Here is a 24,922-nt window from a genome sequence, read left to right on the forward strand (position 1 = left end):
AACTAACTTCATTCTTATCAGCCCCGACGAAGCCCTACAAAGTGGGCGAAACGTTGGGTAACAATAAATAGTTTTCTTTTACTATTTTGATACCTATATTGACCGCCACCCTTACGATTTTTCAATTACTTAAGTTTTAGAAATCATAACCAAGCGTTAATTACAGAATGGTTCTTTATGTATCCAAAATTATTAATAAAATAACTTAAAGAAATTTTCCTAGAAGGAACCACTTAATATCATAAACGTACCAAAATTTTTGCGCATTCAATACATACACAGAGCCAGATAGAAGATATATGATATAGACTTGTAAGAGATGAAGCATCAATACAAACTGTAGTTTTTTCACCCATTAGTATCCCAACTAAATAATCAACGTAGTTTGCACATAAAATATTTTATCATAATACAAAATTAATTTGAATCATCGCTACTATCGCTATTAAAATCATTTATATATTTGTATTCATTAATATACTAGTTTATTAAATTGATATTTTGTTTATTTCTGGAATGTTAATGCTTATATAACCCAACACAATTATTTATATCCTAAATATGTTAATGATATTATATGTATATTCACTAATTGTAACTGGTAAACACACAAGAAGGCTATGGAAAAAATTCAATTGAAATAGTTTTAGACCTCAAATAATTAAAATTAATTAACATAATTAATTTTGAGCAATTATCATGAATAGTTATTCAAGCATCCCTTTAACAAAATGGATGAAACATATCACGATTAAACAATATTATAAGTATTTAATAAGATATAGCAAGGCTTACAAACCATCATTATTAATGGGAAAATATAGCAGTCTTTATTAATTTAAGTTTTATGGTCAGTGTAAGGGATTTCTTCCATTTTATATTTTATTATTATTATTATTTTTGCAGGCCTTCGTCCACCTGTCTACAGCTTTCTGCCACTGCGAAGAAGAAATTTTGGAAGAAAAGTTATACGAACCTCCTGCCAATCCCATGGACGTTATTGCCACTATTAGCTGGATGGATCATGATGCGGCAGATAAAATAACACCATCGTAAGTCACAAAGTATCTCACTAAAAATTATTAAATGACATAGTGCTTTGTATTGGCAAAACAGAAATGAAATTACGTTTCGCCACCCTTTCAATGACGAAGTGATGACATTAGTCAACAATACTATACTTGCTTACAGTTCAGAGAGTGTTAAAAACAAACAGTAGACAATTCGGATGTCCTGTCCTAGAAGGTAACTGACATTGTGAAAGCAGTTGCGTTTCGCTTCGTTCGCCGTAAAGTTATGTGATGATCGCGAAGTAAGATATACAAACACATAAGTTGTGTGCTCATTAAATTTTTTTTTGTTAAACTCTGATATTTTATATTGAAATATCAATTAATAAGAGTGTGAAGAAATAATAAAATTGTATATATGTATTATATTGATATATAAGAAGATGGTCAGGGTTGCGGTCAAAAGTGAAACAAAAATAGTTTACAACTATTTATTTTCGCTGTTCAACCGATTCCTTGGAGCAGCCCTGATGAAGCCCCGCAAAGTGGGGCGAAACGTCGGAAAATAAATAGTTGTAAACTATTTTTGTTTCACTTTTGACCGCAACCCTGACCATCTTCTTATATAATAAAATAAAGAAAAAAAAAAAAAAATTGGTCATCACTTGTTGAAATTTACAGTGTAGGAACTAATAAACAAATTTCTTTCAAAGTAGGACAAACAAACCGCACTAGAATAGTCCCTTTTTGAGTTCTAGAGGCGCAAATTGCTTCCAAAACTTTCTTTTCAAAATGCGACATTTTCCATGAGAGAGATAATAATTAACAATTGCTTAAAAGTGGGAGTGGCGCATATCAGTTTCTGTCGAGGTCTAGTCCATTTCTACTACCACAGACTACAAATTTAAGGATAAAACAAAACAAAAAAAAATCAAGGAAATCTGTAGTGATTTTACTTTATTTAAAGTATTGCAAAATGTTTGAAACGCTGTTTTCTTATAGGGACGGATTTTGGACTTTAGACGACACTATTGCCACTAGGAAATTTGAATTATATATTGTACAAATATGTACCGAAAGAAAATAGCATGACTAGAGAAAGAATCAGATCAGAACGATATACTCAATGCAAAGAACGTTATTTGAATCAGTGATACACAAAAAAGAGCTCATTAAATCAGTTCAGAGACGAATAACATTTCTATAACTTGCCTTAATGTAGTAAGGTATTTAGTGAGTACAAGGCGACCTTGATATGATACATGAATTTGAAAATTGTAGTGAGGTTTACTTGCGAATGTCATCGTATTATTTCAGTTGACATGTCTTGTGAGAATACTAATACAAATGACTATGCTAAGATATCACCGCGACTCAATTTCAATTAAAATTGTGTATTGTCGATAAATTTGAACACCAATCCGGAACAAGAACATAACAGTACGTGAGAACGTAAACCCAACCAGAGTTGAGTTATTCCGCCATTTAAAAAAACAACCATGTTGAATAATTGAAAAGTAAGGTGATGTTACATCACCAAAATAAATTGAATAAAATGCAACGAATTTAGACGTTTGCAGAAATTATTAAAAATAACTATAAATGAAAATTGTAATGCTAAGCATAGGGAAGTGAAATTGTGATCATAATCTGCATGTTATGTGCATTGTCGGCTTAATTACTGCTTTCACAAGTAGGTTGTAACACTGTCGTTGGCGTACAAGATTCGCACGGTTAACAATATTTTTTATATCTTTACTTTCTTATTGTTGATACTTATATTATTAAAACTCTTGTTGTTACTAACATTTCTTCATCAACGATATTTGTGAAGCACATACACCATCGCAGGTTGAATAATACCCCAAAGATAAGTAGTGATGATAGTATTGTATATCAAAATAATTTACTACTATTCAAATGGGGGAAAATGATGACAGACCAATAATATGCTGATATGATTTAAATATCCATGCTGATATGATTTAAATATCCTGAAAGTACGCTGTTGGAGAACAATTTTTAATTAATATGAATGCTTATAGTTAGTTTATTCGTGGAGTTAACACCACCTTAATCCTCTCAAATTAAAAAGAAGTTAAATAAGAATCAATATTGAAGAAATTTATTGAAAGTTTAAGTTAGTACCGGAGTTGTGGAACATTTCGTTAAATGGATATTTGGAAGGAGAGATGAAGAAAGAAAAGAAATTTGCGATTCCTTCTTTTTAAAATCCATTTTTCTTTTGTATGGATCATTCCACGTCAAATTAACAATTTTTGAGAAAATTAGGTTTTGTTCATTCACCTTACTTTACCCTGTCCATAGCATACTGTATGAGTGGGTATGGGATATACTGTAAAATGACACCTGTCTCATAGTTTTAGCTAAATTAGAAAAGCTTCTGCAGCAATTAAAGAACATATTGTCTATGCTTTTATGGGTCATAATCGAAGCTGGTAAGGCTCAAAATTATATTGAGTTGAGGTGGAATGACCCATATAAAATAATTTCAGCTCTAGAAAAAGTAAGGCGCTATTCACAGCAAATAATTAATACGAAATTCGTTAATAATAATTGATAATTTTATAAGGAATTATTAATAGCTGTGATTAATTTAATAGTGATCGTGTGAAGTGTATTTCAAAATATTGACGAAACCAAGAACCGCCAGTTTTACTCATCATTTGAGGGGCCCTTAAATAATAAAGAAAGAAAAAATGAGGTTTCTTTGCAAAAGGTCAAGTGATGCTAATTTTTGATTCGTGTTATAAGCTGCTGAGCCTGCAGTAAAGTATGCAGGTTTTTGACCTATCACTCGCTCTAGGTATCAGTTTATCATAGGAAAGGTATCAGTTTATTGTATGCATATATCCGGATAAGATTTCTTTTTTTTTAGTGATCTTATCAGTAATTTACAAGAGATTTTTTCAAAAGAAGGTTAAGTAGGATAAGTATTATTTATTTTAATTCTTACCAATGTATTTTTCTGGGAGGGAGGAAAATTAGCTCCAATTTTCCAATTCAAATTCCAAGTTTATTTTATTTTCTGAAAATTTCATAACCTGTAAATTATCATATTTCTGAAAATTATAGAATAGTTCCAAATAGAAATATTTGTTACATAATACATAATACATAGGTGTAATTGAAAATATATTTCAAGGTTTATGATTGGTGTTAGCGCATCTATGTGATGATCTATGTGATGCATCATCTATGTGATGATCCGTTTATGAAATGTTGTCATATCCGGATAAATATATTTGTGAATGCGTAAGTGAATAACAGTTAGAGCATGTAATTTTTTGATAGACAATAGGTACTAGACCCATTTCACACAAATCCCAACTTTCTTTCAAATTCGGTTCAAATAAGACATGAAATAGCTGACGTTTCAGATCTTCATCAGGGAGTCTAAAAAGAAGTTTTTACCCTAGATTCTTCCCTAGACTCCGTGATGAAGATCTGAAACTCAGGTCGAAACGTCGGTATAAATAAATCATTTTTTGTTTATTTATATTTACTTTGCTAACCGCACCCCCCCCCCCAACCATCTTCTCCAATCAATTATGAAATATTGTTGTCCCAAAGATTTTTGCGTGAGTAAGAAAAAGTAGTGGATGGAGTTCCATGAAACTGAAATGGTACCGTCTGACAAGTAATGTAAGTAAAAGTACCAATAAGTAAAATCCTTAAAAAATTCATTAAAATAGGATTAACGTTAGGTGAAACTAAAACGTAAAATGGGTGTGAATATTTTCGACTCGTAAATTTTATTTTGTCATCGCTTGGGTGATTACAATCATATTGCTAGGAAGTGGTCTGTTACGCCGTTTCCAACCATAAAATAGCATATATTGCTGAAATCTAGTGTATTATGTTTAATTTATTGAGGTCAGAACCAGATATTCTATATCATTATCCAAATTATCACTTTTTCTGTAGAACTAAGCGATGTCAAGAATCAAGCACCTTTGCATAAACTTGGATCCCAAAACCTCCTTGGCAGTTAAAGGCCTGTTTCCTTATTTATTCCTGTACCTAAGTTAAAAAAAATATAAAGTAAAATGTTAAAAAACTAGAACCAAATGTTTTAAGTTAAAATGAAATTCATGGCTAATTGATTTAGATGTTAAAATTGTGTCTTCAGAGGTATTCAAGATGTATTTTGCAATATACTGAACAGTTGGCTGCATTAATAATGAAGAAGACAATAGTTCTGGCAGAAGTCAAAAATAACTTCAAAATAGTAAACATAAAAAAAAGAAAAAAAAAAAAGAAATTTATGGAATAAATATTATTTGAATGAACTTTGATTTATTTAAAATATAATTTATTAGATTTAATCGAATATATTCATGATTAAGTATATATATTTCATTTGTAATATTAGAGATATAGTTGACTATAGACATAATTTGAGAGAAAATAGTTGGAGTTGTTCTCAGGAATAAAACACACATAATTCATCTTATTAATTATACTTCATACATACATTACAAATGCATAATTGAACTCTCAATATGTGGCTTCATACTCCCATCTATCTTCTCTTTGTAAACTTCATTTGAATCAATCTCATAAACACAAAATTGATACTAAATGGTTTATTATTTTTCTCAGTTGTGAAAAAAATCATATCAAACTTGGCTAGGTTATTTCATTCCACTATTTTACATAAGTGTTGGAAAGTTTTAAAAATGTAATTTGAAAATAAATAACATAATTCTAATTTTTTGTTTTTTTATCTTTCATGCCAGGTTGCTTGGGCCACATCCAAACTGTTACACATATACCAAACGACTTGCAGAAGGTCTCATGAAGGAATTTGGTTCAAAGATCCCAATTGTGATAGTTAGACCTTCTATTGGTAAGTTAATTACTCCCATTAGTTTTAAGAGTAAATCCAACATCGGAGGCTGTAGGTATCTATATATGCTAGCAGCACTTAAATACACTCAAGCCAAAATGTTTTGGGTTTGGTTTATACATGGAAGTGCTAAGATTCGTTAAGTGGTAGATCTATGAAATAAAACTACAAGTCTCTTAGATTTCCATGTAATTAGCTTTTTTTAAAGAATTAAATTTATAAAATTATTCATAGTGAAAATAGTGATATATATATGTATATGTTTCTAATGATATAAGTAATATTTCTGCATAAAAGATTAGGATACTTCATTAAATGGATTGCAATTAAAATAAAAAAGTAATTTATAAAAGTTAATTAGTCATAAAATCTTTTTTTTTTTTTTTAACCTTCCAGAATATACATATTTTCAAAATATCATAGATAACTAATAACATTTCTCCATCATTTTGCCATTTAAAAACTTTCTTCCTTACTTTTTATACAGTAATTTTTCTTATTTATAATATTAATACATTTTATGCTAAGAATACACCTTTCAACTATACAAAAAAAAAAAGCTGTTTTCTTTCTTCCAACCACAAAACAGATAATGGAAATTAAAATAGTTTTATCAGTAATAAAAAAGATTTTAAGAACAAAATATTTGAAATTAAAAAAAATAATATATTATATTATATAAATTTAATCCTAGGACCACCAAACAGTTGTATGTATAGACTTAACAAAGTATTTATTCCAAAGATTTTTTTTAGTATTATTTTAGGGGACTAGTAACCAGAATAACCTTTAACATACAGGTTTTGACTATCAATTATGTAATTTTATTTATTTCATTGTGTTTGTGCAGAAATATTCCAAGTTTTTGACTGAACCAAACTGGAAAGTATTATTTACTTTTTTATTTAAGTTATAACTACTCTATTATAAATTAGTGTCCCAAACAACAATAGAAATATTACTTTTTCTAAACATATTTCACTCTTACCTCTCTTAATTATATTTATAATTGAATTTATATTGCTTTTAAGGATTTAAGGACTATTGGACTTGCTATTTAGCAATTTTTGTTTGCAAAATGGCGAAGTTGTCTCATATTAGTTAAACTTATTTAGAAATTCAACTCATGTTGTATTAATATTCTCTGAGTCTTTTATTGATTGAACAAAAAAAAATCTAATCAATTGGGTGTCTATCATTGAATGATTACAACCTTTCTAAGCCATCAGAGAGATTAGCTGTGAGAGACAACAGCTCTAGACCACATTTTTGTATAAGAATTTAGAGGCTTAAACCGAATCATATTATTTTATCTTTGCATTATGTCCAGAGCCAAGCAAGTCAGGATGCATCTGCTGTACATTACCTGTTCCACAGTCAGGGGCTCTAACAATACTTTTATTTATTCCTCAAGGTTGTGAGGACACAGTTGTCAAATTGTCATAAGTTGTCCAAATACCACAACTTATCAAAAACATGGGTAAAATGAACAAATATTACTCCACTCACTGATTTGATACTTATACAACACTCCTTAGGGTTATGAACATCCAACATGGTTTATAAGGATTTTCTCTGGTAAAACAACACTTAAAGCATTTTGTTTATAATTTTCCAAAGTAAAATATGATTAATACATTATTTCTTAGTATTTACAACAAAACATAAACAATCTATCTGATAAAAATCTTAAGAAGTGAAGAACAGTCCTATGAAAGAAAAAAAAATCTCATAGTGATTCATGGGTAATGCTAAGAACCATGTTATCAATTCTGAATAAAGGGTGGCTAATCAGTAATGAAATTTTCAAATTGTGAAAACATTATTGTGTAGATTCTTGAAATAGCTCAGTTTAAAAACTATAAAACTTTTGTGAACATAAGCAAAATATAAATGAATATAAAATTCAAAAAATATTTTCACCATTAACTTTGCTAATTCATTTATGTTTCATAATATTTATATGACAATTTCTAAATTATTAGTCTTAAATTATGGGGTTTTCTTTAACTACCAGGATTGAATTATTAAAAAGACAAAGTACAATGTGAGCCACACTTTAATAATAGTCAAATTATCATAAAACTCTTGAAATATAAGATAATTGTCTAATCATTTTAATTCCTCAAAATAATAGTTTCTCATTGAAAAATACAATAAAGATGTAACACTACATTGTAAATATTATTGTTATATTAACTAAATATAAACTGTCAATGAATAAATGTTAATAGTAATTCTTCACGGCCATTGTGCAATGTGGCACTTGTAAAATATCTGCTATTTCTCTATGTGTCCCCTTATTTACATCAAAGGAAAAATAATATTTTAAATGAGGAATAAAGTTTTTGTTGGGTCTTTTTTAACTTTCCGGTTGCAAATGATTACCTTGTAGCTCATCAGTTGGAAACCCTTCTATATCTTAAGATATAATTTCTAATATTTATTAGGAGTTTGACAAAAAACTAATTTTTTAATTAAAACTTTATTTCTTTTTGGTTGATGTTGATTATAAATAAATGAACAGAGAGAATTTATAGATCCATTTTATAGTTAAATTTATAGAATATAATTTTATGAATTTATTTGTTAGTTACACCAGCTATGGAGGAGCCATGTAAAGGATGGGTGGATAGTTTGAATGGACCAATGGGTGTATTAGTTGCCGGAGCTAAAGGTATTCTTCGATCAATGATTTGTTCTAAAGACAACAGAGCTGAAGTTATTCCAGTGGATATTGCTATAAATGGTGTAATAGTTTCCGCTTGGAAAAGATGTATAACAGAGTAAGTAATTATTTTCAAAAATTAAAGCTAAATAAATAAATCATAAATTACATGATAAAATAAATGATAAATGAATTAATTTACTTCATAAATGAATCATATGACTATTAATTTTGTTTTGTTGAAGTCTGTTTGACCTTAATCTCTTAGCGGACAATTGATATCTGAAGGAGTGAAAATTGTACTATGATATGTCCAATTTCTTATATATTGACTATTTGATAAACTCTAAGAGAAATTTACTTATAGAATACAACGACTAAATGATGAAAATTGTTTCCAAACATTCTACGATGCTCATTTAATGTTTTATATAGTTTATATTTCATAATATCATAAGTAATCAAGTTTAAATTATGGTGTTAGATAAACAAACACAATGAATAGCTTTATAGAGAAACAAAGGAGCATTTTGCAAGAAATACTAATTACTTTCAAAATTATAGCTTGTCATATTTTTGCCCTAAGCCATTTATTTTGTCATATATCTCCAGTTATATTTTTATACCTTTATGCTTTATTTCTAAGTAGTTACTTAGTCTTTAACTCCAACCGCTCTTTCAGTGTTAAGACTGGTGATAGCTTATTTCATCTTTAATGATATAATACTTTACCCTTTTTCCTTCTCCACCCCTCCCTATGTTTTACGCTATCTTTCAAAATAGTTTTCTTCTATTACTTTTCAGGTCTACATCTCTTATCATACCTCTAAGGTTGATTTTGTAAATCTGATAAATAATCCTCTGTTCATTCATGGATTACAGCCTTATTAAATTTTATTTATTAAATTTTTTGTTTTTCTTGAAACATTATCTTCCTGATTTAGGGAGGGGGGCAACCTCTCAGTAGCCATGTGTATATATATAACTCTAGTGGTTACTAAAAAGCCTATCAGGAGGGTTAATTCTCCTAACCCAAACCAGTACCCTACTGACTGAAGTAGAAACAGAAACCAAAAATACATTTCTTGTAGTTGGATTCAACTGATTCTTTTGTGGATTGTTTCCCCCTCAGCCCAGAACAGATATCTTAAGGGTTAAAAAGTATTTATCATGCTTTTTTTCATGAAGAATAATCCTACATTAATGCTCTAGTATTTACAGCTTTTCTATCATTATTTCATTTGTTTTATAATTTTGCTAAAATATATAAGCCTTTTATTATTTTGTTGATTTATCATACCAAGGACCCTCAGGAAGTACTAAAAGTTATTTTATTGTTTCAATAATTGAAATAAATTTTATTTTTTTAATATAACAATTATCTACTTTATATTTTATATTTAAATGTAACTGGGGTAAATTTATTCTGTATATCATGCTTCATATTTTATATCATCAATTTCTTATAATAATACATGACAATACTTTTAATATTAATTTATCATTTTCAAATAAAGGATAAATTATCTCTATACATTGTTGGTTTACAGAATTGGTGATGGAGAAGTCGAAGTTTATAATCTGAGTGCTGGTGAGATTGAACCAGTTACATGGGGAAATGTTCTTGAACTTGGAAAAAGTACCCTAAAAAAATATCCACTAGACTGTGGTTTGTGGTACCCAGGAGGTACAATCAGAACTAATCCATATACCCATGCTCTCATTGTGTTCTTCTGCCAATTAGTACCAGCTTATGTAATAGACTTCATATTTTTGCTAGTTCGTCAAAAAAGATTGTGAGTAAACTTTTCTTTATTTAACTTCCTTTACATACACTACTAGACAAAGTTATAGGCTACCTCCTCCTCTTCCCCCCTCCCTCCTCCCCTCCATTGTGTTAGTTATTATTTTGATAAAAGTTTATAACTCAACTAAAACTATTGTAAACGTGTAGCTACCTATTCATAATATATGGTATTGAGTAGTGAATGTTATTGCTGATGGGATAAGATAAAATGTCAATATTAATGTACAATAAACAGTCAATATTAATGTACATATACAGACGGTGTTACCAGCAGTTCAGTTCAAATTACAAAATAAAAACATTTATTTTTAACATTTCCCCTTAATTTGAACACCAGATAATACAACACTTTTAGAAACTACTCCCAAACGCTCTCTCAGCTTCTGGAAATGTGGTATCGGTAAGCCCTTTGTCAAGATGTCCGCTATCTGCTCTTCACTGGGAACATACTGTACATGTAGATCACCTTTGTGGTATCTCTCACAAACTTATACCTGACATCGATATGCTTAGTTTGGCTATGAAATTACTCCTGACATCGATATGCTTAGTTCGGCTATGAAATTCTGGGTTTTTAATAAGCCGGATGGCACTTTGGTTACCATCAGCACAAGTACATCACTGGTCCCTACCAAAGAACTATACAGATGAGACAGCCATATCGCTTCTTTTGGTCCTAGGCTAGCAGTAATAAATTCTGCTAACATTGTGGAAAGTGCAATGCACTTCTGTTTGCTACTTACCCAAGTAACTGCACCTCCACCATATAGAAAAATTAATCCTGTCATGGACCTTCTATCCTCCAGATCTCCAGCATAATTGGTGTTGGTGTAAACATCCAATTTCTGTATTGAATTTTCTTGATAAAGTAAACCTAAATCATATGTCCCTTTAAGGTAATGAAGCAATTGTTTAGCCATACTTCAATACTTCATCTTAGGCTTGTCTAATACCTGAGACAGTACACCAATGAAAAATGAAATATCAGGTCTCGTAGAAATTGAGAAATATATCAAACTACCTTTCAATTCACGGTAAGGAAAAGACATGTGCAGATCTTCAGTGGAAATGTCTGTGAGGTGGCCAGGATCCACGGATGACAGTACAAAATTTCCTTTATCCATTTCAAACTTTTTGATCAGCTTTTCTGTGTACATTTAGAAACTGAACCATCTTCTAGATGATATATTCCAAAGGACATAAGCTCATTTCTTTATTACTGAACACAACATCACGACATATAACAAACTATAAAACATAAGTTCAGATGTATCACATACATAAGCAAAAGGTAACAACAAAAACAACAGAGGTTATATAAATATACAGTGTTGCTAGAGCAGTTCAGTTCAAATTACAAAATAAAAACATTTATTTTTAACACAATTAAGCATGTTGGAAGGAATTTTATTAGGCTGGGTAACGAATATGACCAAAGGAAGAGCACAGGCAGGCTGATGGCTACAAATATGCGAGAATGGACAACTGTTCTACACCACAGTAAGGGATATTAGAGAACAGCCTGTAATACACACATACATTTGAAATGTCCAAGCATTTTCAAAACTCCAACAATCTTCAGCAACTAAAACTGATGACAAAACCATCTCTCAAAGAAAAAGAGGTAGAAGAAAGTTGTATTTTTGTGATGAAAAACATTAATCTGGATTTCCCTGACAGATATTAATGTTATTTTCATAATTTAGAGAAGGAAAAAATATTTCAAAACAAATAATTGAAGTAGGAGTTTTATTTGGAGCCAGGATTGCTGAAGTAATATGCTATTTGAGAAAAGTGAAGAGCTGGAAAAAGGGAAGTTCAGTGAGACCAGACTATCTTTTTATAAAATCTACAGGATAGAAAAAATGTTTAAAGCCTAAAATATTTTAGTTTTAACCAAGTCTGCTTGATCTCCAAGTCTCAAATTGTTGAAAACATTAATTTTCAATTTTATATTGGATCAAGGTTATTGGGTTCTAAAAAAGAGAATGGAATGAGTTCTGAAAAAAATATAAAAAATAAAAAAATCTGTTAACAAAATCAAATTAAAATTTTTGCATTTAAAAAAAAAGAAAGTATTTCTTCTTTCTTCTATTGTCTAAGTATGTTTGTGCGGTTCGTGCTCATTCCTGAACAATGTGAGCTGAGTGTTTCATTTGCTGAATATCCCTGCCAAGATCATTATCAAACCACCTACATAAGACTGAACTGGTTCAGTAAACAAGCATTATATTGCTGGTTTTACTCTCTTTACACTATAAATCTATTTTTCAGTTTATCTAATATATACTAATACCACATACATGAAGGTTCACCTTAGTAAGTTAATCTAACTAGAACAATAAAGTTGTTTTGTTTTATTGAACATTTCATAATTAATTTATTTTTTATTTATTCATTAAGAATGGAAGTATATCCTTTTTTGTTTATACAATATTTTAATTTAATTTTAATGTTGTAAAATTAATATTATTAATTTTTAATTAATGTGTACCATGTTTCAGCATGGTGAGAGTACAAGAAAGAATTAGACTTGGTTCAAAGCTTTTACAATATTTTACTATGAAGCAGTGGACTTTTAAAGTTGACCGTTTTATGGCTATATTTAATGAAATACCACAAGATGAAAAAGATATATTTTATACAATAAATATACTATACTCATTAGAAGATTACATGAGAGATTGTATCTTAGGAGCGAGATTATTTCTCATGAAAGAACCCTTATCAGATTTGCCTAAAGCAAGAAGACAACTAATAATGTAAGTGAAATCATAGTAAAATATATAGTGACTTTTAATATATTAATGTCTATAAGTCTTTAAGAATATGAAAGTATATGAAATTGATTAAATAGCTCATACTAAAACGGTTCTGTCTATGAAATTTAATAAAACAATTTTCAAGCATAAAAGGCTTTTCTCCAACCTAATCTGACTGTTGCTTGCAATGTATCAGTTCTCAATCTTTAAGAAAGGCTCATATGCATCATAGCTAGAAGTTTGAAAGTATTTTTCCAGGATCTTTTTAGAGGGAGTAGAATCTTTAATTAGTCTGCCCGTATTACTCATTATATACCGCTGAAAGTTAAATTTACAGGAATAATGCTGTAATTTATTACTATAAATTTCTTTTAAATTTTGTTTGCCTCTTTTCATAAATAAATTCATTTCAATTTTATCCCCTCCCAATAATGCTGTGAAAAATTAATTATGTCAGTTTTAGATAATGATCATTATTTAATTATTATTTTTATTTTTCAGGATGTGGTGGCTTGAAAAAGTTGTACAAGCAGTGATAGTTGGTTTCATTGGCTGGTTTTTATATTCTTACATTCCGTTTATTCAAGTATTTTTTGATGATGTTATAGCAACAGCACAACTTCATACAAAACAAATTACAGTTAAATGAGTTAGGACAATGAAATACATTCAATAAAAAAATAATTCATATTATCCTAAATTTATATGTTATATGTTGAGGCAATTGCTGAAAAAAATCTATGTGAAGAATATTTTTTAATTAGTATTAATTACTAGAATTGGACAAATCAGAATTCAAAATAAATGTTTAGTTCTAATAAACTATTGTAATAAAAATAATGTAAAAATTTATAATATTTAATTATTTATAACTTAAAAATCATAAAAGTAAGAAATATTTTTTTGTTAGGATTATTTCTTAGAGCGAGATGCAGCATAGAACTGAAAACTTTGTAAACAAAGTCTCAATTAAAAAATAATAAATCAAAATAAGTTACTTACTTAATATATAATATATACAGTACATTTTTGTAACTAAATTTTAAAATGATTGTAAACTCACTCACAAAGTTATGTCATTTCAAAACATTGTTAAAGGTCAATTTCTAACTGAAAGTAGTTTAATTTAAAATCACAATGAAGTGTATATGTTAAGTAATTGATTATAATAAACATAAATAAATTTAAATAAAACAGGAAAATAATCTTTTCCCACACTATATCAAAAATATTTTTTTCAAAAAATACTAAATTGGTTTAAAAAAAAGTTAATCAATGTCTAAATACTAAGGCTGTGTAAGAGAAATTTGTTTTATTGATAACAAGTAAGAAATGTACAATAAATTCTTCCTTACTTTCCAATATAACAAAGGAAATTATCTTTATTTCAAGATTTAGATGTAAAAAAACTGAAATATTGTTTTTGAATAAAATTAATATAGAAATGAATGTATTATAAATTAAGTATTACAATGTATTTAAGGATATTGTGTAAAATAATCTATAATCATGTAGTATAATGTTACATAGAGCAATAATGAAACGTTGTATAAAATATGCACACTTTATAACAAATATACATAATTTATAAGAATGTACAATGTATTCCAATTTTTTAGATATTAAGGCTAAATATACTGAATGTTAGTAAATTTTTATTTAAGAGATGGCAGTACTTTCAGGGCAAATTTACTTTTTTCTCACTCATAGACAAAATAGTAAATGTCCCATCTGTAAACGGATTTATCGTCTAGAAACCATTGTATTTACTATAATTGGTTCATTATTTTTTTTTGTAATTATTTTCCCATTTAAAAAATTTATCTTTGTTATTAAAAATAAATGGAATTGGTCCGAGTTTTGTGATTCTTAGGTAGGCTAGAGAAGTGGAAGCTTGTCCCCATAGTACAAGAGCCCAAGAGGAGAAATAAGGCAGTTATCTCATCCCAATTTCTGATTAATTTAATGAAAACTATGTATAATCACTAGTCAAAATTCATGAGTCTGCCAAGTATGGGTAGGGGGAATAAAAAATGGCGGCTGTTTCAAAACAAAAAAAAAAAAATAATTTTTCATTTGGAGCTCTATATCTCAAAAAGTAGGAACAACACAAGAAAACCTAAGAGAACGTCATTTAAAGAAGAGCAAATTTTCTAAAGTATGAGCCCTAATAGAGTTATTTAAGTCAAATATTTTTTGAGATATAGCTTTTTAAAAAGCAACATTTCATAAAAATGTTGTATTGGACGTACTGAAAGGTCAGTAGTTAGTGATTTCATTTCGAAAAATCTATATCTCAAAAACCATTTGACGTACAGATTATCTATTAATTAGTAGATCTATTAGCACTCAAATTAAAGCTAGTTTAAAGAGCTATAAAGTATTATATGATGTTTATCTTCGTAGAAGTAATAGTTTTCATGATATTTGCTAAAATAAATTGATTTATAGTTGTTCGGACTAATTTTCAAGTGCCAAATTTATATCTATATGCGAAAATCATAAAAACTACTACCCCTCCGAAGATATGTGTCATAAACTACTGTATTGTTAGTTAAATTTCCTTTATTTTGAGTGTTGGCAGACATATGTGCGTCTTATTAATCTAGAGATATATTTTTCAAAAATCCAACATTTTATACGAATTTCTCGAAATAAATTAGCTAACTACTAATCTTTCAGAAGATTTTTAAGAAATTTTGCTTTTTAAAAAGCTATATCTCGAGAACTATTGGGCGTAAATAGCTCTATTAGGGCTAATATTTCAGCAAATTTACTCTTCTTTAAATAATGTTCTATTAGATTTTCAATTGTTGGTAGTTTTTAAGTTATAGAGCTCCGAATGAAAAATTAATGTTTTTTTAAAGTTTTGAAACAAGCACCATTTTTTATTCCCCCTTCCTATACTTGGCAGACTCATCAATTTTGACTAGTAATTATACATAGTTTTCATTAAACTAATCAAAAATTGGAGTGAGATAACTGCCTTTTTTTCTTCACGGCTCTTGTACTACCAATACTCTTGACATTGAATCTCCGAGAACTCCGATGTTTATCTGCTTGATCTATGTATTTCCAAGGATTTTTGATATTTTCCACTAATATAATTTAGGTAAATTTTAATTTCCTAGTCAAAATCTATCACTGCTAAATTTATCATAACACCATTGTAATTACTAAATTGTTTTAGACTATTTTTCTCATAGTTTGATAAAAAAAAATTGGAAAATTGGAAATGAGTATTGTATCGAAAAATTCTTCAATCTGAACAATGATCTTATTAATTAAAATGATAATAAGCATATTATTTTTTTTTATTGACGAGAGTATCAAACAATAAGACGTATTTTTTTTTCCATCGCAAACTTAGTTTTACCGAAAGTTATCACAACTCAAACGAAGCAATCAGTGAATCCAAGCTACATGTGTAAATGTACTGAATTAATCAAACTACAAGGCCATAAAAAAATATATTTAGTTGTTATTTCTGCTGCTAGTATTCCAATTTAGCTAAAATTTTCATGCCGTCATTACATCCGCATGAGATCTGATCCCAACACTCTCATTAATAATTACTTTCGCTTGATGACAGGACACTTTATCCTGCACTCTGATTTTTTTTAATTATCCCCCCCTTTCGTAGTATACTGAGCATTTATCACTAAATGCTGGACGGTCATTGGTGCAGTTGGAGTATTATCACAAGTATTAGTACTTTGTGAATTTTTTTTTCGCCTTTACCAGAAATAGTTAGTTGGCAGTGTTTACTGGTGTGTGAGTACTTATAACATGAAAAACAAATCAGTTGCTTCGGACAGAAAATCTAAGATTACTTTTTCGGGTATATCACAATTATCGAAAACCAAAACCAGTAAAGATGTAGTTTTCATTTTATCATTATTTTATTTCTTAATAAATTTCTATTTTTCAAGTTCTAAAACCAATTCAGCAGCACTGGGTCATAAGCAACCCCACGTGAAAAATTCAATGTAGTTGAAATAATAAGGGAATGGGGTTGAGAACACCGCGATGTCATTTGTTTCCCATGATTAAATAAATGTTTTGATCGAGTAATAGTTGATGAGATTTGAAGTATCAAATAAATACTTTTTTTACCAGGCTGACTATTGGTGAGATAGTTGTTACGTATACAAGGATTTATTTAATTTTTTATTTACTTACTTTTGACGAAATTATATGATGCTTTAGTATACCAAATGTATAATCCAAAGATCTATCATATTTTCTCATCTACATTATATATAAAAAATGTATACATTTTTAGTTATTATATTTTGATAGATTAATTTTGATCATAATTTTATTTCTATGGATAAATCAAAGATTTCAATAACTAAGAAAATTCCCAAAACGACACCAAACGTTTACAAAAAACGTTCCAGGGTGTAAATTGGTAATGAATTTTCGGAAATCATTGATAAATTACAAAGAACATGACATTTCTATTTATATAGACAGATGATATCTAATAAGTTGCCTATATCTTTGCTAATATTTGTCCTGTTTAGTTGATTTCTTTTTTCTTTTCTTAGAAAATCCGGTATTTCAATAGCTAAGAATCTTCCCAAAATAACACCCTATGTATATATATAAAAAAAAAGCGCATAAATTGGTAATGAATTTTCGAAGATCTTTGGTAAATTATAAAGAACATTATATTTCTATTTATATATATAGATGATATCTATGTTGCCTATATCTTTGTTAATACTTGTCCGATTTAGTATATTTTTTTTTTATTTACTAAGAAAATCCGGTATTTCAGTAGCTAAGAACTTTTCAAAAAATGCCTTTATTATTTAACGTTACATTACATCTTTATTTGCGTAGATTTTGTGGTTTTATTTTGCAAAGTCGTCATTTCCAAAAAATAAAATTGCTAACATAAAAAAACCTAACAATTAATAATTTATGTATAATTGCTGTTTTTCGCTTTTTGGAGGTCGTCCTTTTTTCAGTCCAGGTTTTCTTAGTTTCACAGAAAGCCGAAGATTATTTTTTGATTTAGAACTATTTCTAACCGAACTTATATTTACACTGTTTTTACATGTTGGTAGTTTTAAAGATATAGAGCTCTAAATGAAAAATTAATTTTTTTTAATGTTCTGAAACAACCTCCATTTTTTATTTTCACATCGATACTTGGCACTCATCAATTTTGACTAGTATTAATACATAGTTTTCATTAAAGTAATCAAAAATTGGTGAGAGGGCGGGAGAGGAGGTTTACCTTTAATGAAAGCAGCTTGAAATTATTATATTTTAAAAATAATTTTGGAAAAAAAATTTAAACCTAAAATAATTGGTTGGTGAAAATAATAATTTGTATAATTAATTACATTTTTCAATAAACATATATATATTAATTTTGATATTCACTTATACACCCACCCTTAGAATGTTTCCAATAGTTTCTGATATCTTAGATATAATATATGACTGATAATATCATGTATCATATAATATCATATAATATCATAATATCATATATAGCAGCTTTCATTAATACTCTTTAATAAATACAGTATCGCTGCTGTTCCGGACCCATGTCATTTTTAAAAGCCCCAGACAGGAGGATCCAAACTGTAAACATTTTAATGGACTTCATGTTGGATCATTCAGATTAGGTGAAAAGAATATGAAATTAAAATCAACTCTAAATTCAAAAAGGTCTCAACCAACCAAGATTCAGCAGCTCCTAGATTATAAAAGACAGAAAAGAGTATTTGGAACATCCATTATATTCAGTGGCAATAAACAATGAAGGTGCATTTAGGACTCTAGTCCCATTCTCAGCATTTGCTCTGAAGCAGGCCAACCTCCGCTATCATTTTGGAGACAAAAACTAGCTATTGATTATGTTTCCAAATTGTTTGAACAAACAAATCACCCAACTTACAAATATATTTTTCGATCTAAATTTTCCATAGCTTTTCGGCAGAAACGAAGCCCAAAACTTCCTCTGGCAGAAAGATTCACTTTGGCTATCTCTACACTTAAAACGATTCCGATAATGAAGCCTGAAATTCAGAAGCCACCTTGTACTCTAAAACAACCTGTAAAAATGCTACAGCTGCCACTTATGCACAAAAATAAGACCACATCTGTCAAGCATAAAGAACGGTTGTCGCGTCTTCTAGAAAATATTCCAGATTATTTTTTAATATACACTGATGGTTCCAAATTCGAAAGCTCGACCGCCTGAATCTTTCGTCACTCACGATTCAACCCACAAGTTTAAATTACATAAGTTATGCTCAGTATACACCGCCGAACTCCATGCGATAGCATCAGCCCTCCATTTTTGCTTTTCAATAATTCAGAAGACTGTAGTAATAATCTCAGATTCGTTGAGCTCTCTAAAAAGTTTGAGAAACATGTGCCCCGAACATCCACTCATCATAAGAATTCAATCTTTTCTTCTAAAATTATCACAGCAAGGTAAATCCATTATTTTCATATGAGCTTCAAGCCACATTGGCATTGTTGGTAACGACCTCGCAGACAAAGCTGCCAGAGAGGCACTCACGCTCCCTGGCCGAGGCACCGCCGTTCTTACCCCATCAGAACTCAGTACACCCCTTAAATTACAAATATTAGAAAAATGGCAGGCCAAGTGGGATGAAAGCTCTCCGAGTAAATTAAAAGAAATAAAACGATCAGTAAAACCATGGTCGACATCCTACCCAACAGCCGCAGGGAGGAGGTTGCTCTGGCCCGCTTGAGAATAGGTCATACTCTCCTCACGCGCTCTCACCTGATCAGAAAACTGCCACCTCCAACGTGCAAATATTGTCAGTCCATTCTTACGATTAGACATATTTTTGAAGAGTGTACTCACTATTTGCCAAAAATAAACAGGATAGGACTGACCCCAAATTTATCAGAAGCTCTCACAGATGAGGAAGCTAAAATTACATTAGTGTTTGAATTTTCAAAAGCACATCGCCTTCTTAATAAATTATAACTCCTCTTCGATTTTAATTTTTTTTTTAAATTTATTATTTTTTTATTATATTTATAATTTTAGCATCCCATAGGCGTTGATGACCAGAGGGATTTACGCCTTTAAGCAACAATAAACAAACAAACAACAAACAATGAAGGTACTCCTCCTTAAGTTCAGCAATTTTTAAATATGATGAACAGATTAATGAGACAAATGACTCAACTAAGTCAATAAACGTTATATCCAAATAAGGATCTTAAATTTTAATGCCGACGGATTATTTAGTAAAGTGAACGAGGTAACCCAACCAACATTCGCTGTCGTACCCGATACGAGGTTATATTAGTTTCTTGATGATCCATTGTCCTTTAAAAATCTAATCGGTCCATATAGAATGTTATACCCCATAAAACTATATGAACAACAATGCCTCCTCCAAGAATATAACCGACTGCAGAATCCATAATGTTCATTACAATACTAGACCAGCTGCAAACACCGATTCAATTAACGGCTTTATACCATCGTCCTATAAGTTCTCTTATTGAATATAAAAGCCTGCTGGATTAAAATTCCAAACGAGGGAATCGCTTTATAATTGATGATTTGAATACTCGCCACTCTCTTCGGAAAAATGCCAAAAATAACTAAGGTAGGTTATTAATTACTAAGACATTGGTGAACTATAAGCAAAAAATATAGTACAATTTTACAACGAAGATCACGCAATACGTAAAGGAAACCAAACTGCATTGCCAAATACAAGAATAGAAAACAATTATATGTTCGTGTCTCCAAAAAAAACCTAAAATTGATTCTTCGTAGAACTTGAGGAAATCAAGCTCCGAAACGTGATGGGATAGGACATTTTATTAAAACAACTTCCCTGGAGAGGGATTCTTCATTTAGAAAACGTGAGTAACACGCATGAGAATACGGTATATTCCTAAAGCATGGAAACGTACAACTTTATAGTACTACTTAGCATGGAAAAATAGGAAATGACCCCTATTCACTACCCTCAAATAAGCAAAACTATTTGAAAAAATCATCTTCAATTAAGTTAAAGATTTCTGTAGGCAAAGTGGTGTCATACTACAAGAACTAGTTGGTTTTCAAGCATACTTATCTACAATCTAGCATTTAAGGAAACTGCAAAATTACCTTGTTCTGCAGTTTTATTGAATGCTTGATGATCGTCATGGCAATGATATGAATAGATTGAACAATATAGAATGTTATACACCATAGAACTATATGAACAACAATGCCTCCTCCAACGAAAAAACCTGAAGAAGGGGTGTTAACTCAGCCTAAAGGCTAAAGGCTATCGGTAAACCGGGTTTTTTGTATGTAATAGTTTTTTGACCCTTTAACATCTTGTATTCATTAAACCGCTGGGGAAGGTTTTCCTGTGTTGACAGGTGTCAACCCCCTTTTCAGTCTCTTGTCCTTCCCGGGGACAGGTATCGGCACAGATGTTACTAAATCACACAGACATTTGTCATATCGGAACAGTTAATACATCGATACATAGCAGTCTAGATCAGCTCCTGGACAGAAATTACAAAAACGAGAATTTACCGTAACAGGTACAACCTAGCCAGTTCCAAATAAATATCATTTTACAAATAGCTGTTACACTAACCTCATTTTTAAATTTCATCTCCATCATTGATTCCAATAATATAATACCTAAATAAATTTCTACCTCCTACATACTTTCTCATTATTCGTTTCTTTCTCACTGACAATTATTTAAAGTAAACCACAATGGTCCCTATTCAACCCTCTTCTTTCAGTCCGCTGGTGTTCCTCAGGGTAGTATCCTCGGTCCCATTCTCAACATAATTTATACAGCAGACATCCCAATCCAAGCTGACACTTTCATGTATGGCGATGACACATGTGTGCTCGCTGTTAATAATAACCCTTTAATTGCATCCCAAACTCTTCAATCCCATATCACAGCCCTCGAAAAATGGTGTCGTAATTGGAGGATTAAAATAAAGTCTAGCAAATCCCATCAAATTACCTTTACTCTACGTCGTAACCTACTGACTGCCCTACATTATACTTCAATAATGTTCCCTTTACCCCTGTTGAACAGATCCGCTACCTTGGACTACATCTGGACAAACGACTAACCTGGAATCCTCACTCAAGACTGAAAAGACAGGAAACTGCACGATTACAGCACTTACTAGACAAACGATCCAAACTTCTAATTCATTACAAAAGACAATTATAAGGCCTATCTGGACATACGGCGTTGAGCTTTGGGGCTCCACTAAACCTTCGAATTCCTCTCGTATTCAATCCTTACAATCCAAAATCCTTCGTAAAATCCTAAATGCTCCCTACTTTGTCACAAATAAAATCATTCACAAAGACCTTAATGTTCCATTTGTAAGCGATCTAGCCCGAGTCAGATATCAATCCTTCCATTACAAACTCCCTAACTACTCAACCCATTAGTTTCTATTCTTGCTTCCTCTTTTATTCCGGATAATCCTCCGAGGCGTCTGAAAAGAAGATGGCCTTATATTGTAAAAATGTTTTTAGAGTGCTACTAATGGTTAGTTTTTAACATGCTTGTACCATACCATTATGATTTCCTCAAATATACTTGATGTATTTTATGTACAGTTGTAAATATCAATAAATAAAAAAAAAAAATTTCATCTATTACATGCCACTTCCCTCTCTTCTCCCATTACTCATTTTCCTAGCTGGTCATTGGTTCTGAAACCCATGGCTGTTACTCGCCTTGTTTCTGCTGAAGCCTTCGCCTTCTGCAACTATACTCTTTGTTTAGAGGAGGCCCCTCACCTCCGGACTTAAAATAGCTCCTTTTTAGAAAGGATAGCTCATATATAACATTAAACATAACAGGTTACCTTAAAATACCAAAGGTAGTAAAAGGTAAGACCCAACACGAATTACTTTTTCTTTTTCACAGTAATGCACTTATTAATTCACTTTTTTGTTTCTGTTTTAGAGGGATCGGAAAAAAAAAACTCTTTGTTTATCGTCTGTCAATAGCAAAGAGGATGTTCACGTTTTCGGAGAGAAACCCCAGAACATCAAGGATTGTTGAGGAAAAAAATAAGTTTCCATGATTTTTTCTTGAAAATAATCTTTTTGAACCTTAAATAACTGGACTACTTTGTTAAAATTTACAGTGCTAAATTCAAAGGGTAAGAAGTTGTGCTCATTAGTCGGGATAAAATGCCGTAGTTCCAATAAATTTCAAATACCACTCCACTAAAACTAAAAACATACAACCATAGGCAAGATGAGAGATTCGGGGTTAATAACACATACATTCACATATTTCTTAAGATTGTTACTCTATAACTTTTCACCCTCCCATATTTTGTCTATGTTTAGAGGGCAATATTAGTTGCCTAACCCTCTATAGGTCTAAGAAATTTCCAATGGAATGGGATTTTATTTAGGAATGCGATAGTAAATCAGATTTCATTTAGAAAGTCAAATTTATACAGTTCTTTTTTGATCGAGCGTATCCTAAAGTAATAAATTGTCAAAACAACAAACAGTTTTGATTTTTTCAGTTTCGACAGTTTGGGAGAAAACGTTGCGAAAAATCGAAAACCTAATGAAAAAAATTAATTTATGTTCTATCATAAACTCTAAACCCGCTCTGAATCCTCTAGTTTTTAATACCTTGCTTCTTCTTTCTGATATCTGGAAAGAGATGGCATGCACAAATCCTAACAAAGAGTTATCATGCATAACCACCAGTGGGTAGTTTCTGCATGCTATGCATACTGTCGTTCGGGATGCCAGGATAATTGCTGAAACCAATAATCCAAAAGTAAGTTAATTAATTAGCTAATTAAGATTGAGTCCTGCAAAACTATTATTGTAATTGAATTTCTTTCCAAAGGTTTTTTGCGTTTACCAGTTTATCAATTATTGAATATCTTTATAGTTATAAAATATTGTTACTATTTATTTATTAAATATAGTTATACAACAGAATAAGGAGTGTTATTGGTTAATGTAATAGTATACAAACTATATCAAGGAACAAAGTATTTATTTACATTTCAACATATGGCAAAGACCTTTGTCATATTGTTGTCGGAATTGTTAAAACCTCGATATATAGCACGCACAAGTAACTTTCAGTATTTCTTATTCAGATAGGCAGCATATTTACTTATTATATTTGTCATAAAATAGTAAATTTCTATAATTATTTCTAGAAAAAATAATATTTGAAGTAGAGCAAAGAGAAAATTCGTTATAAAATATAATAATAATGTAATAAATACAAAATTAAAGCTTCTTCAGTAATTAAATTACTATCTTTTAAAGTGATTTAAAAAATCATGGAATATCTCAAGAACGTAGTATCTAAATTATTCGGAACAGAAATGGGACCGTTTTTCAAAACGCGGTTGCCGCGGCCCTACCCACTTCCGAGATAATAAGATATTCTGAAGCGGGGGAAGAAAAAATAGGATAATATAGAACCGGGAGAGAGGCCATTATGGCGAGAGGTCAAAGGAGCGGGAAGGAAGAGAAGGGTCTACATCAACCGTTCTGCTTAAAAATGTTCACAGGAAGCGTTATACTTATTTAAATTCCGGAGGTTAGCGAGGAAAAATGTGGGCTCTTGCCTTTCCGAGAGGGGCTGCCTTTGGTGACGGAACACCTATAGTTCAAGAACGAAACACTTCCCGAACGCAGTAGGTTGGGTAGTTCTCATTTTCGCCAAGTTGTTAGTGTTTCGAATTACATTAAAAATCTAAATTTGCGACCTTTGCAGCAAGCCGAAAGTTTATTTTATGCCAAAAAAA

The 24,922-nt window shown here is 30.4% G+C and overlaps 1 protein-coding gene across 1 annotated transcript; it reads left to right on the forward strand.

Annotated features, from left to right (window-relative positions):
- Nucleotides 1–906: 906 nt before the first annotated feature.
- LOC106692903 (putative fatty acyl-CoA reductase CG5065) lies at nt 907–14,978 on the forward strand (the record flags this gene model as incomplete). Its single annotated transcript, XM_067050304.1, is given in 6 exon segments — nt 907–1,052; nt 5,774–5,883; nt 8,477–8,669; nt 10,102–10,347; nt 12,863–13,120; nt 13,622–14,978. Coding segments are annotated over 6 exon segments (1,101 nt in total), but the record flags the coding sequence as incomplete, so codon positions are not given.
- Nucleotides 14,979–24,922: the final 9,944 nt, after the last annotated feature.

This window comes from Halyomorpha halys, unplaced genomic scaffold (assembly GCF_000696795.3).
Source record: "Halyomorpha halys isolate HHAL.00 unplaced genomic scaffold, Hhal_1.1 Scaffold77.1, whole genome shotgun sequence".
Lineage (NCBI taxonomy): Eukaryota > Metazoa > Arthropoda > Insecta > Hemiptera > Pentatomidae > Halyomorpha > Halyomorpha halys.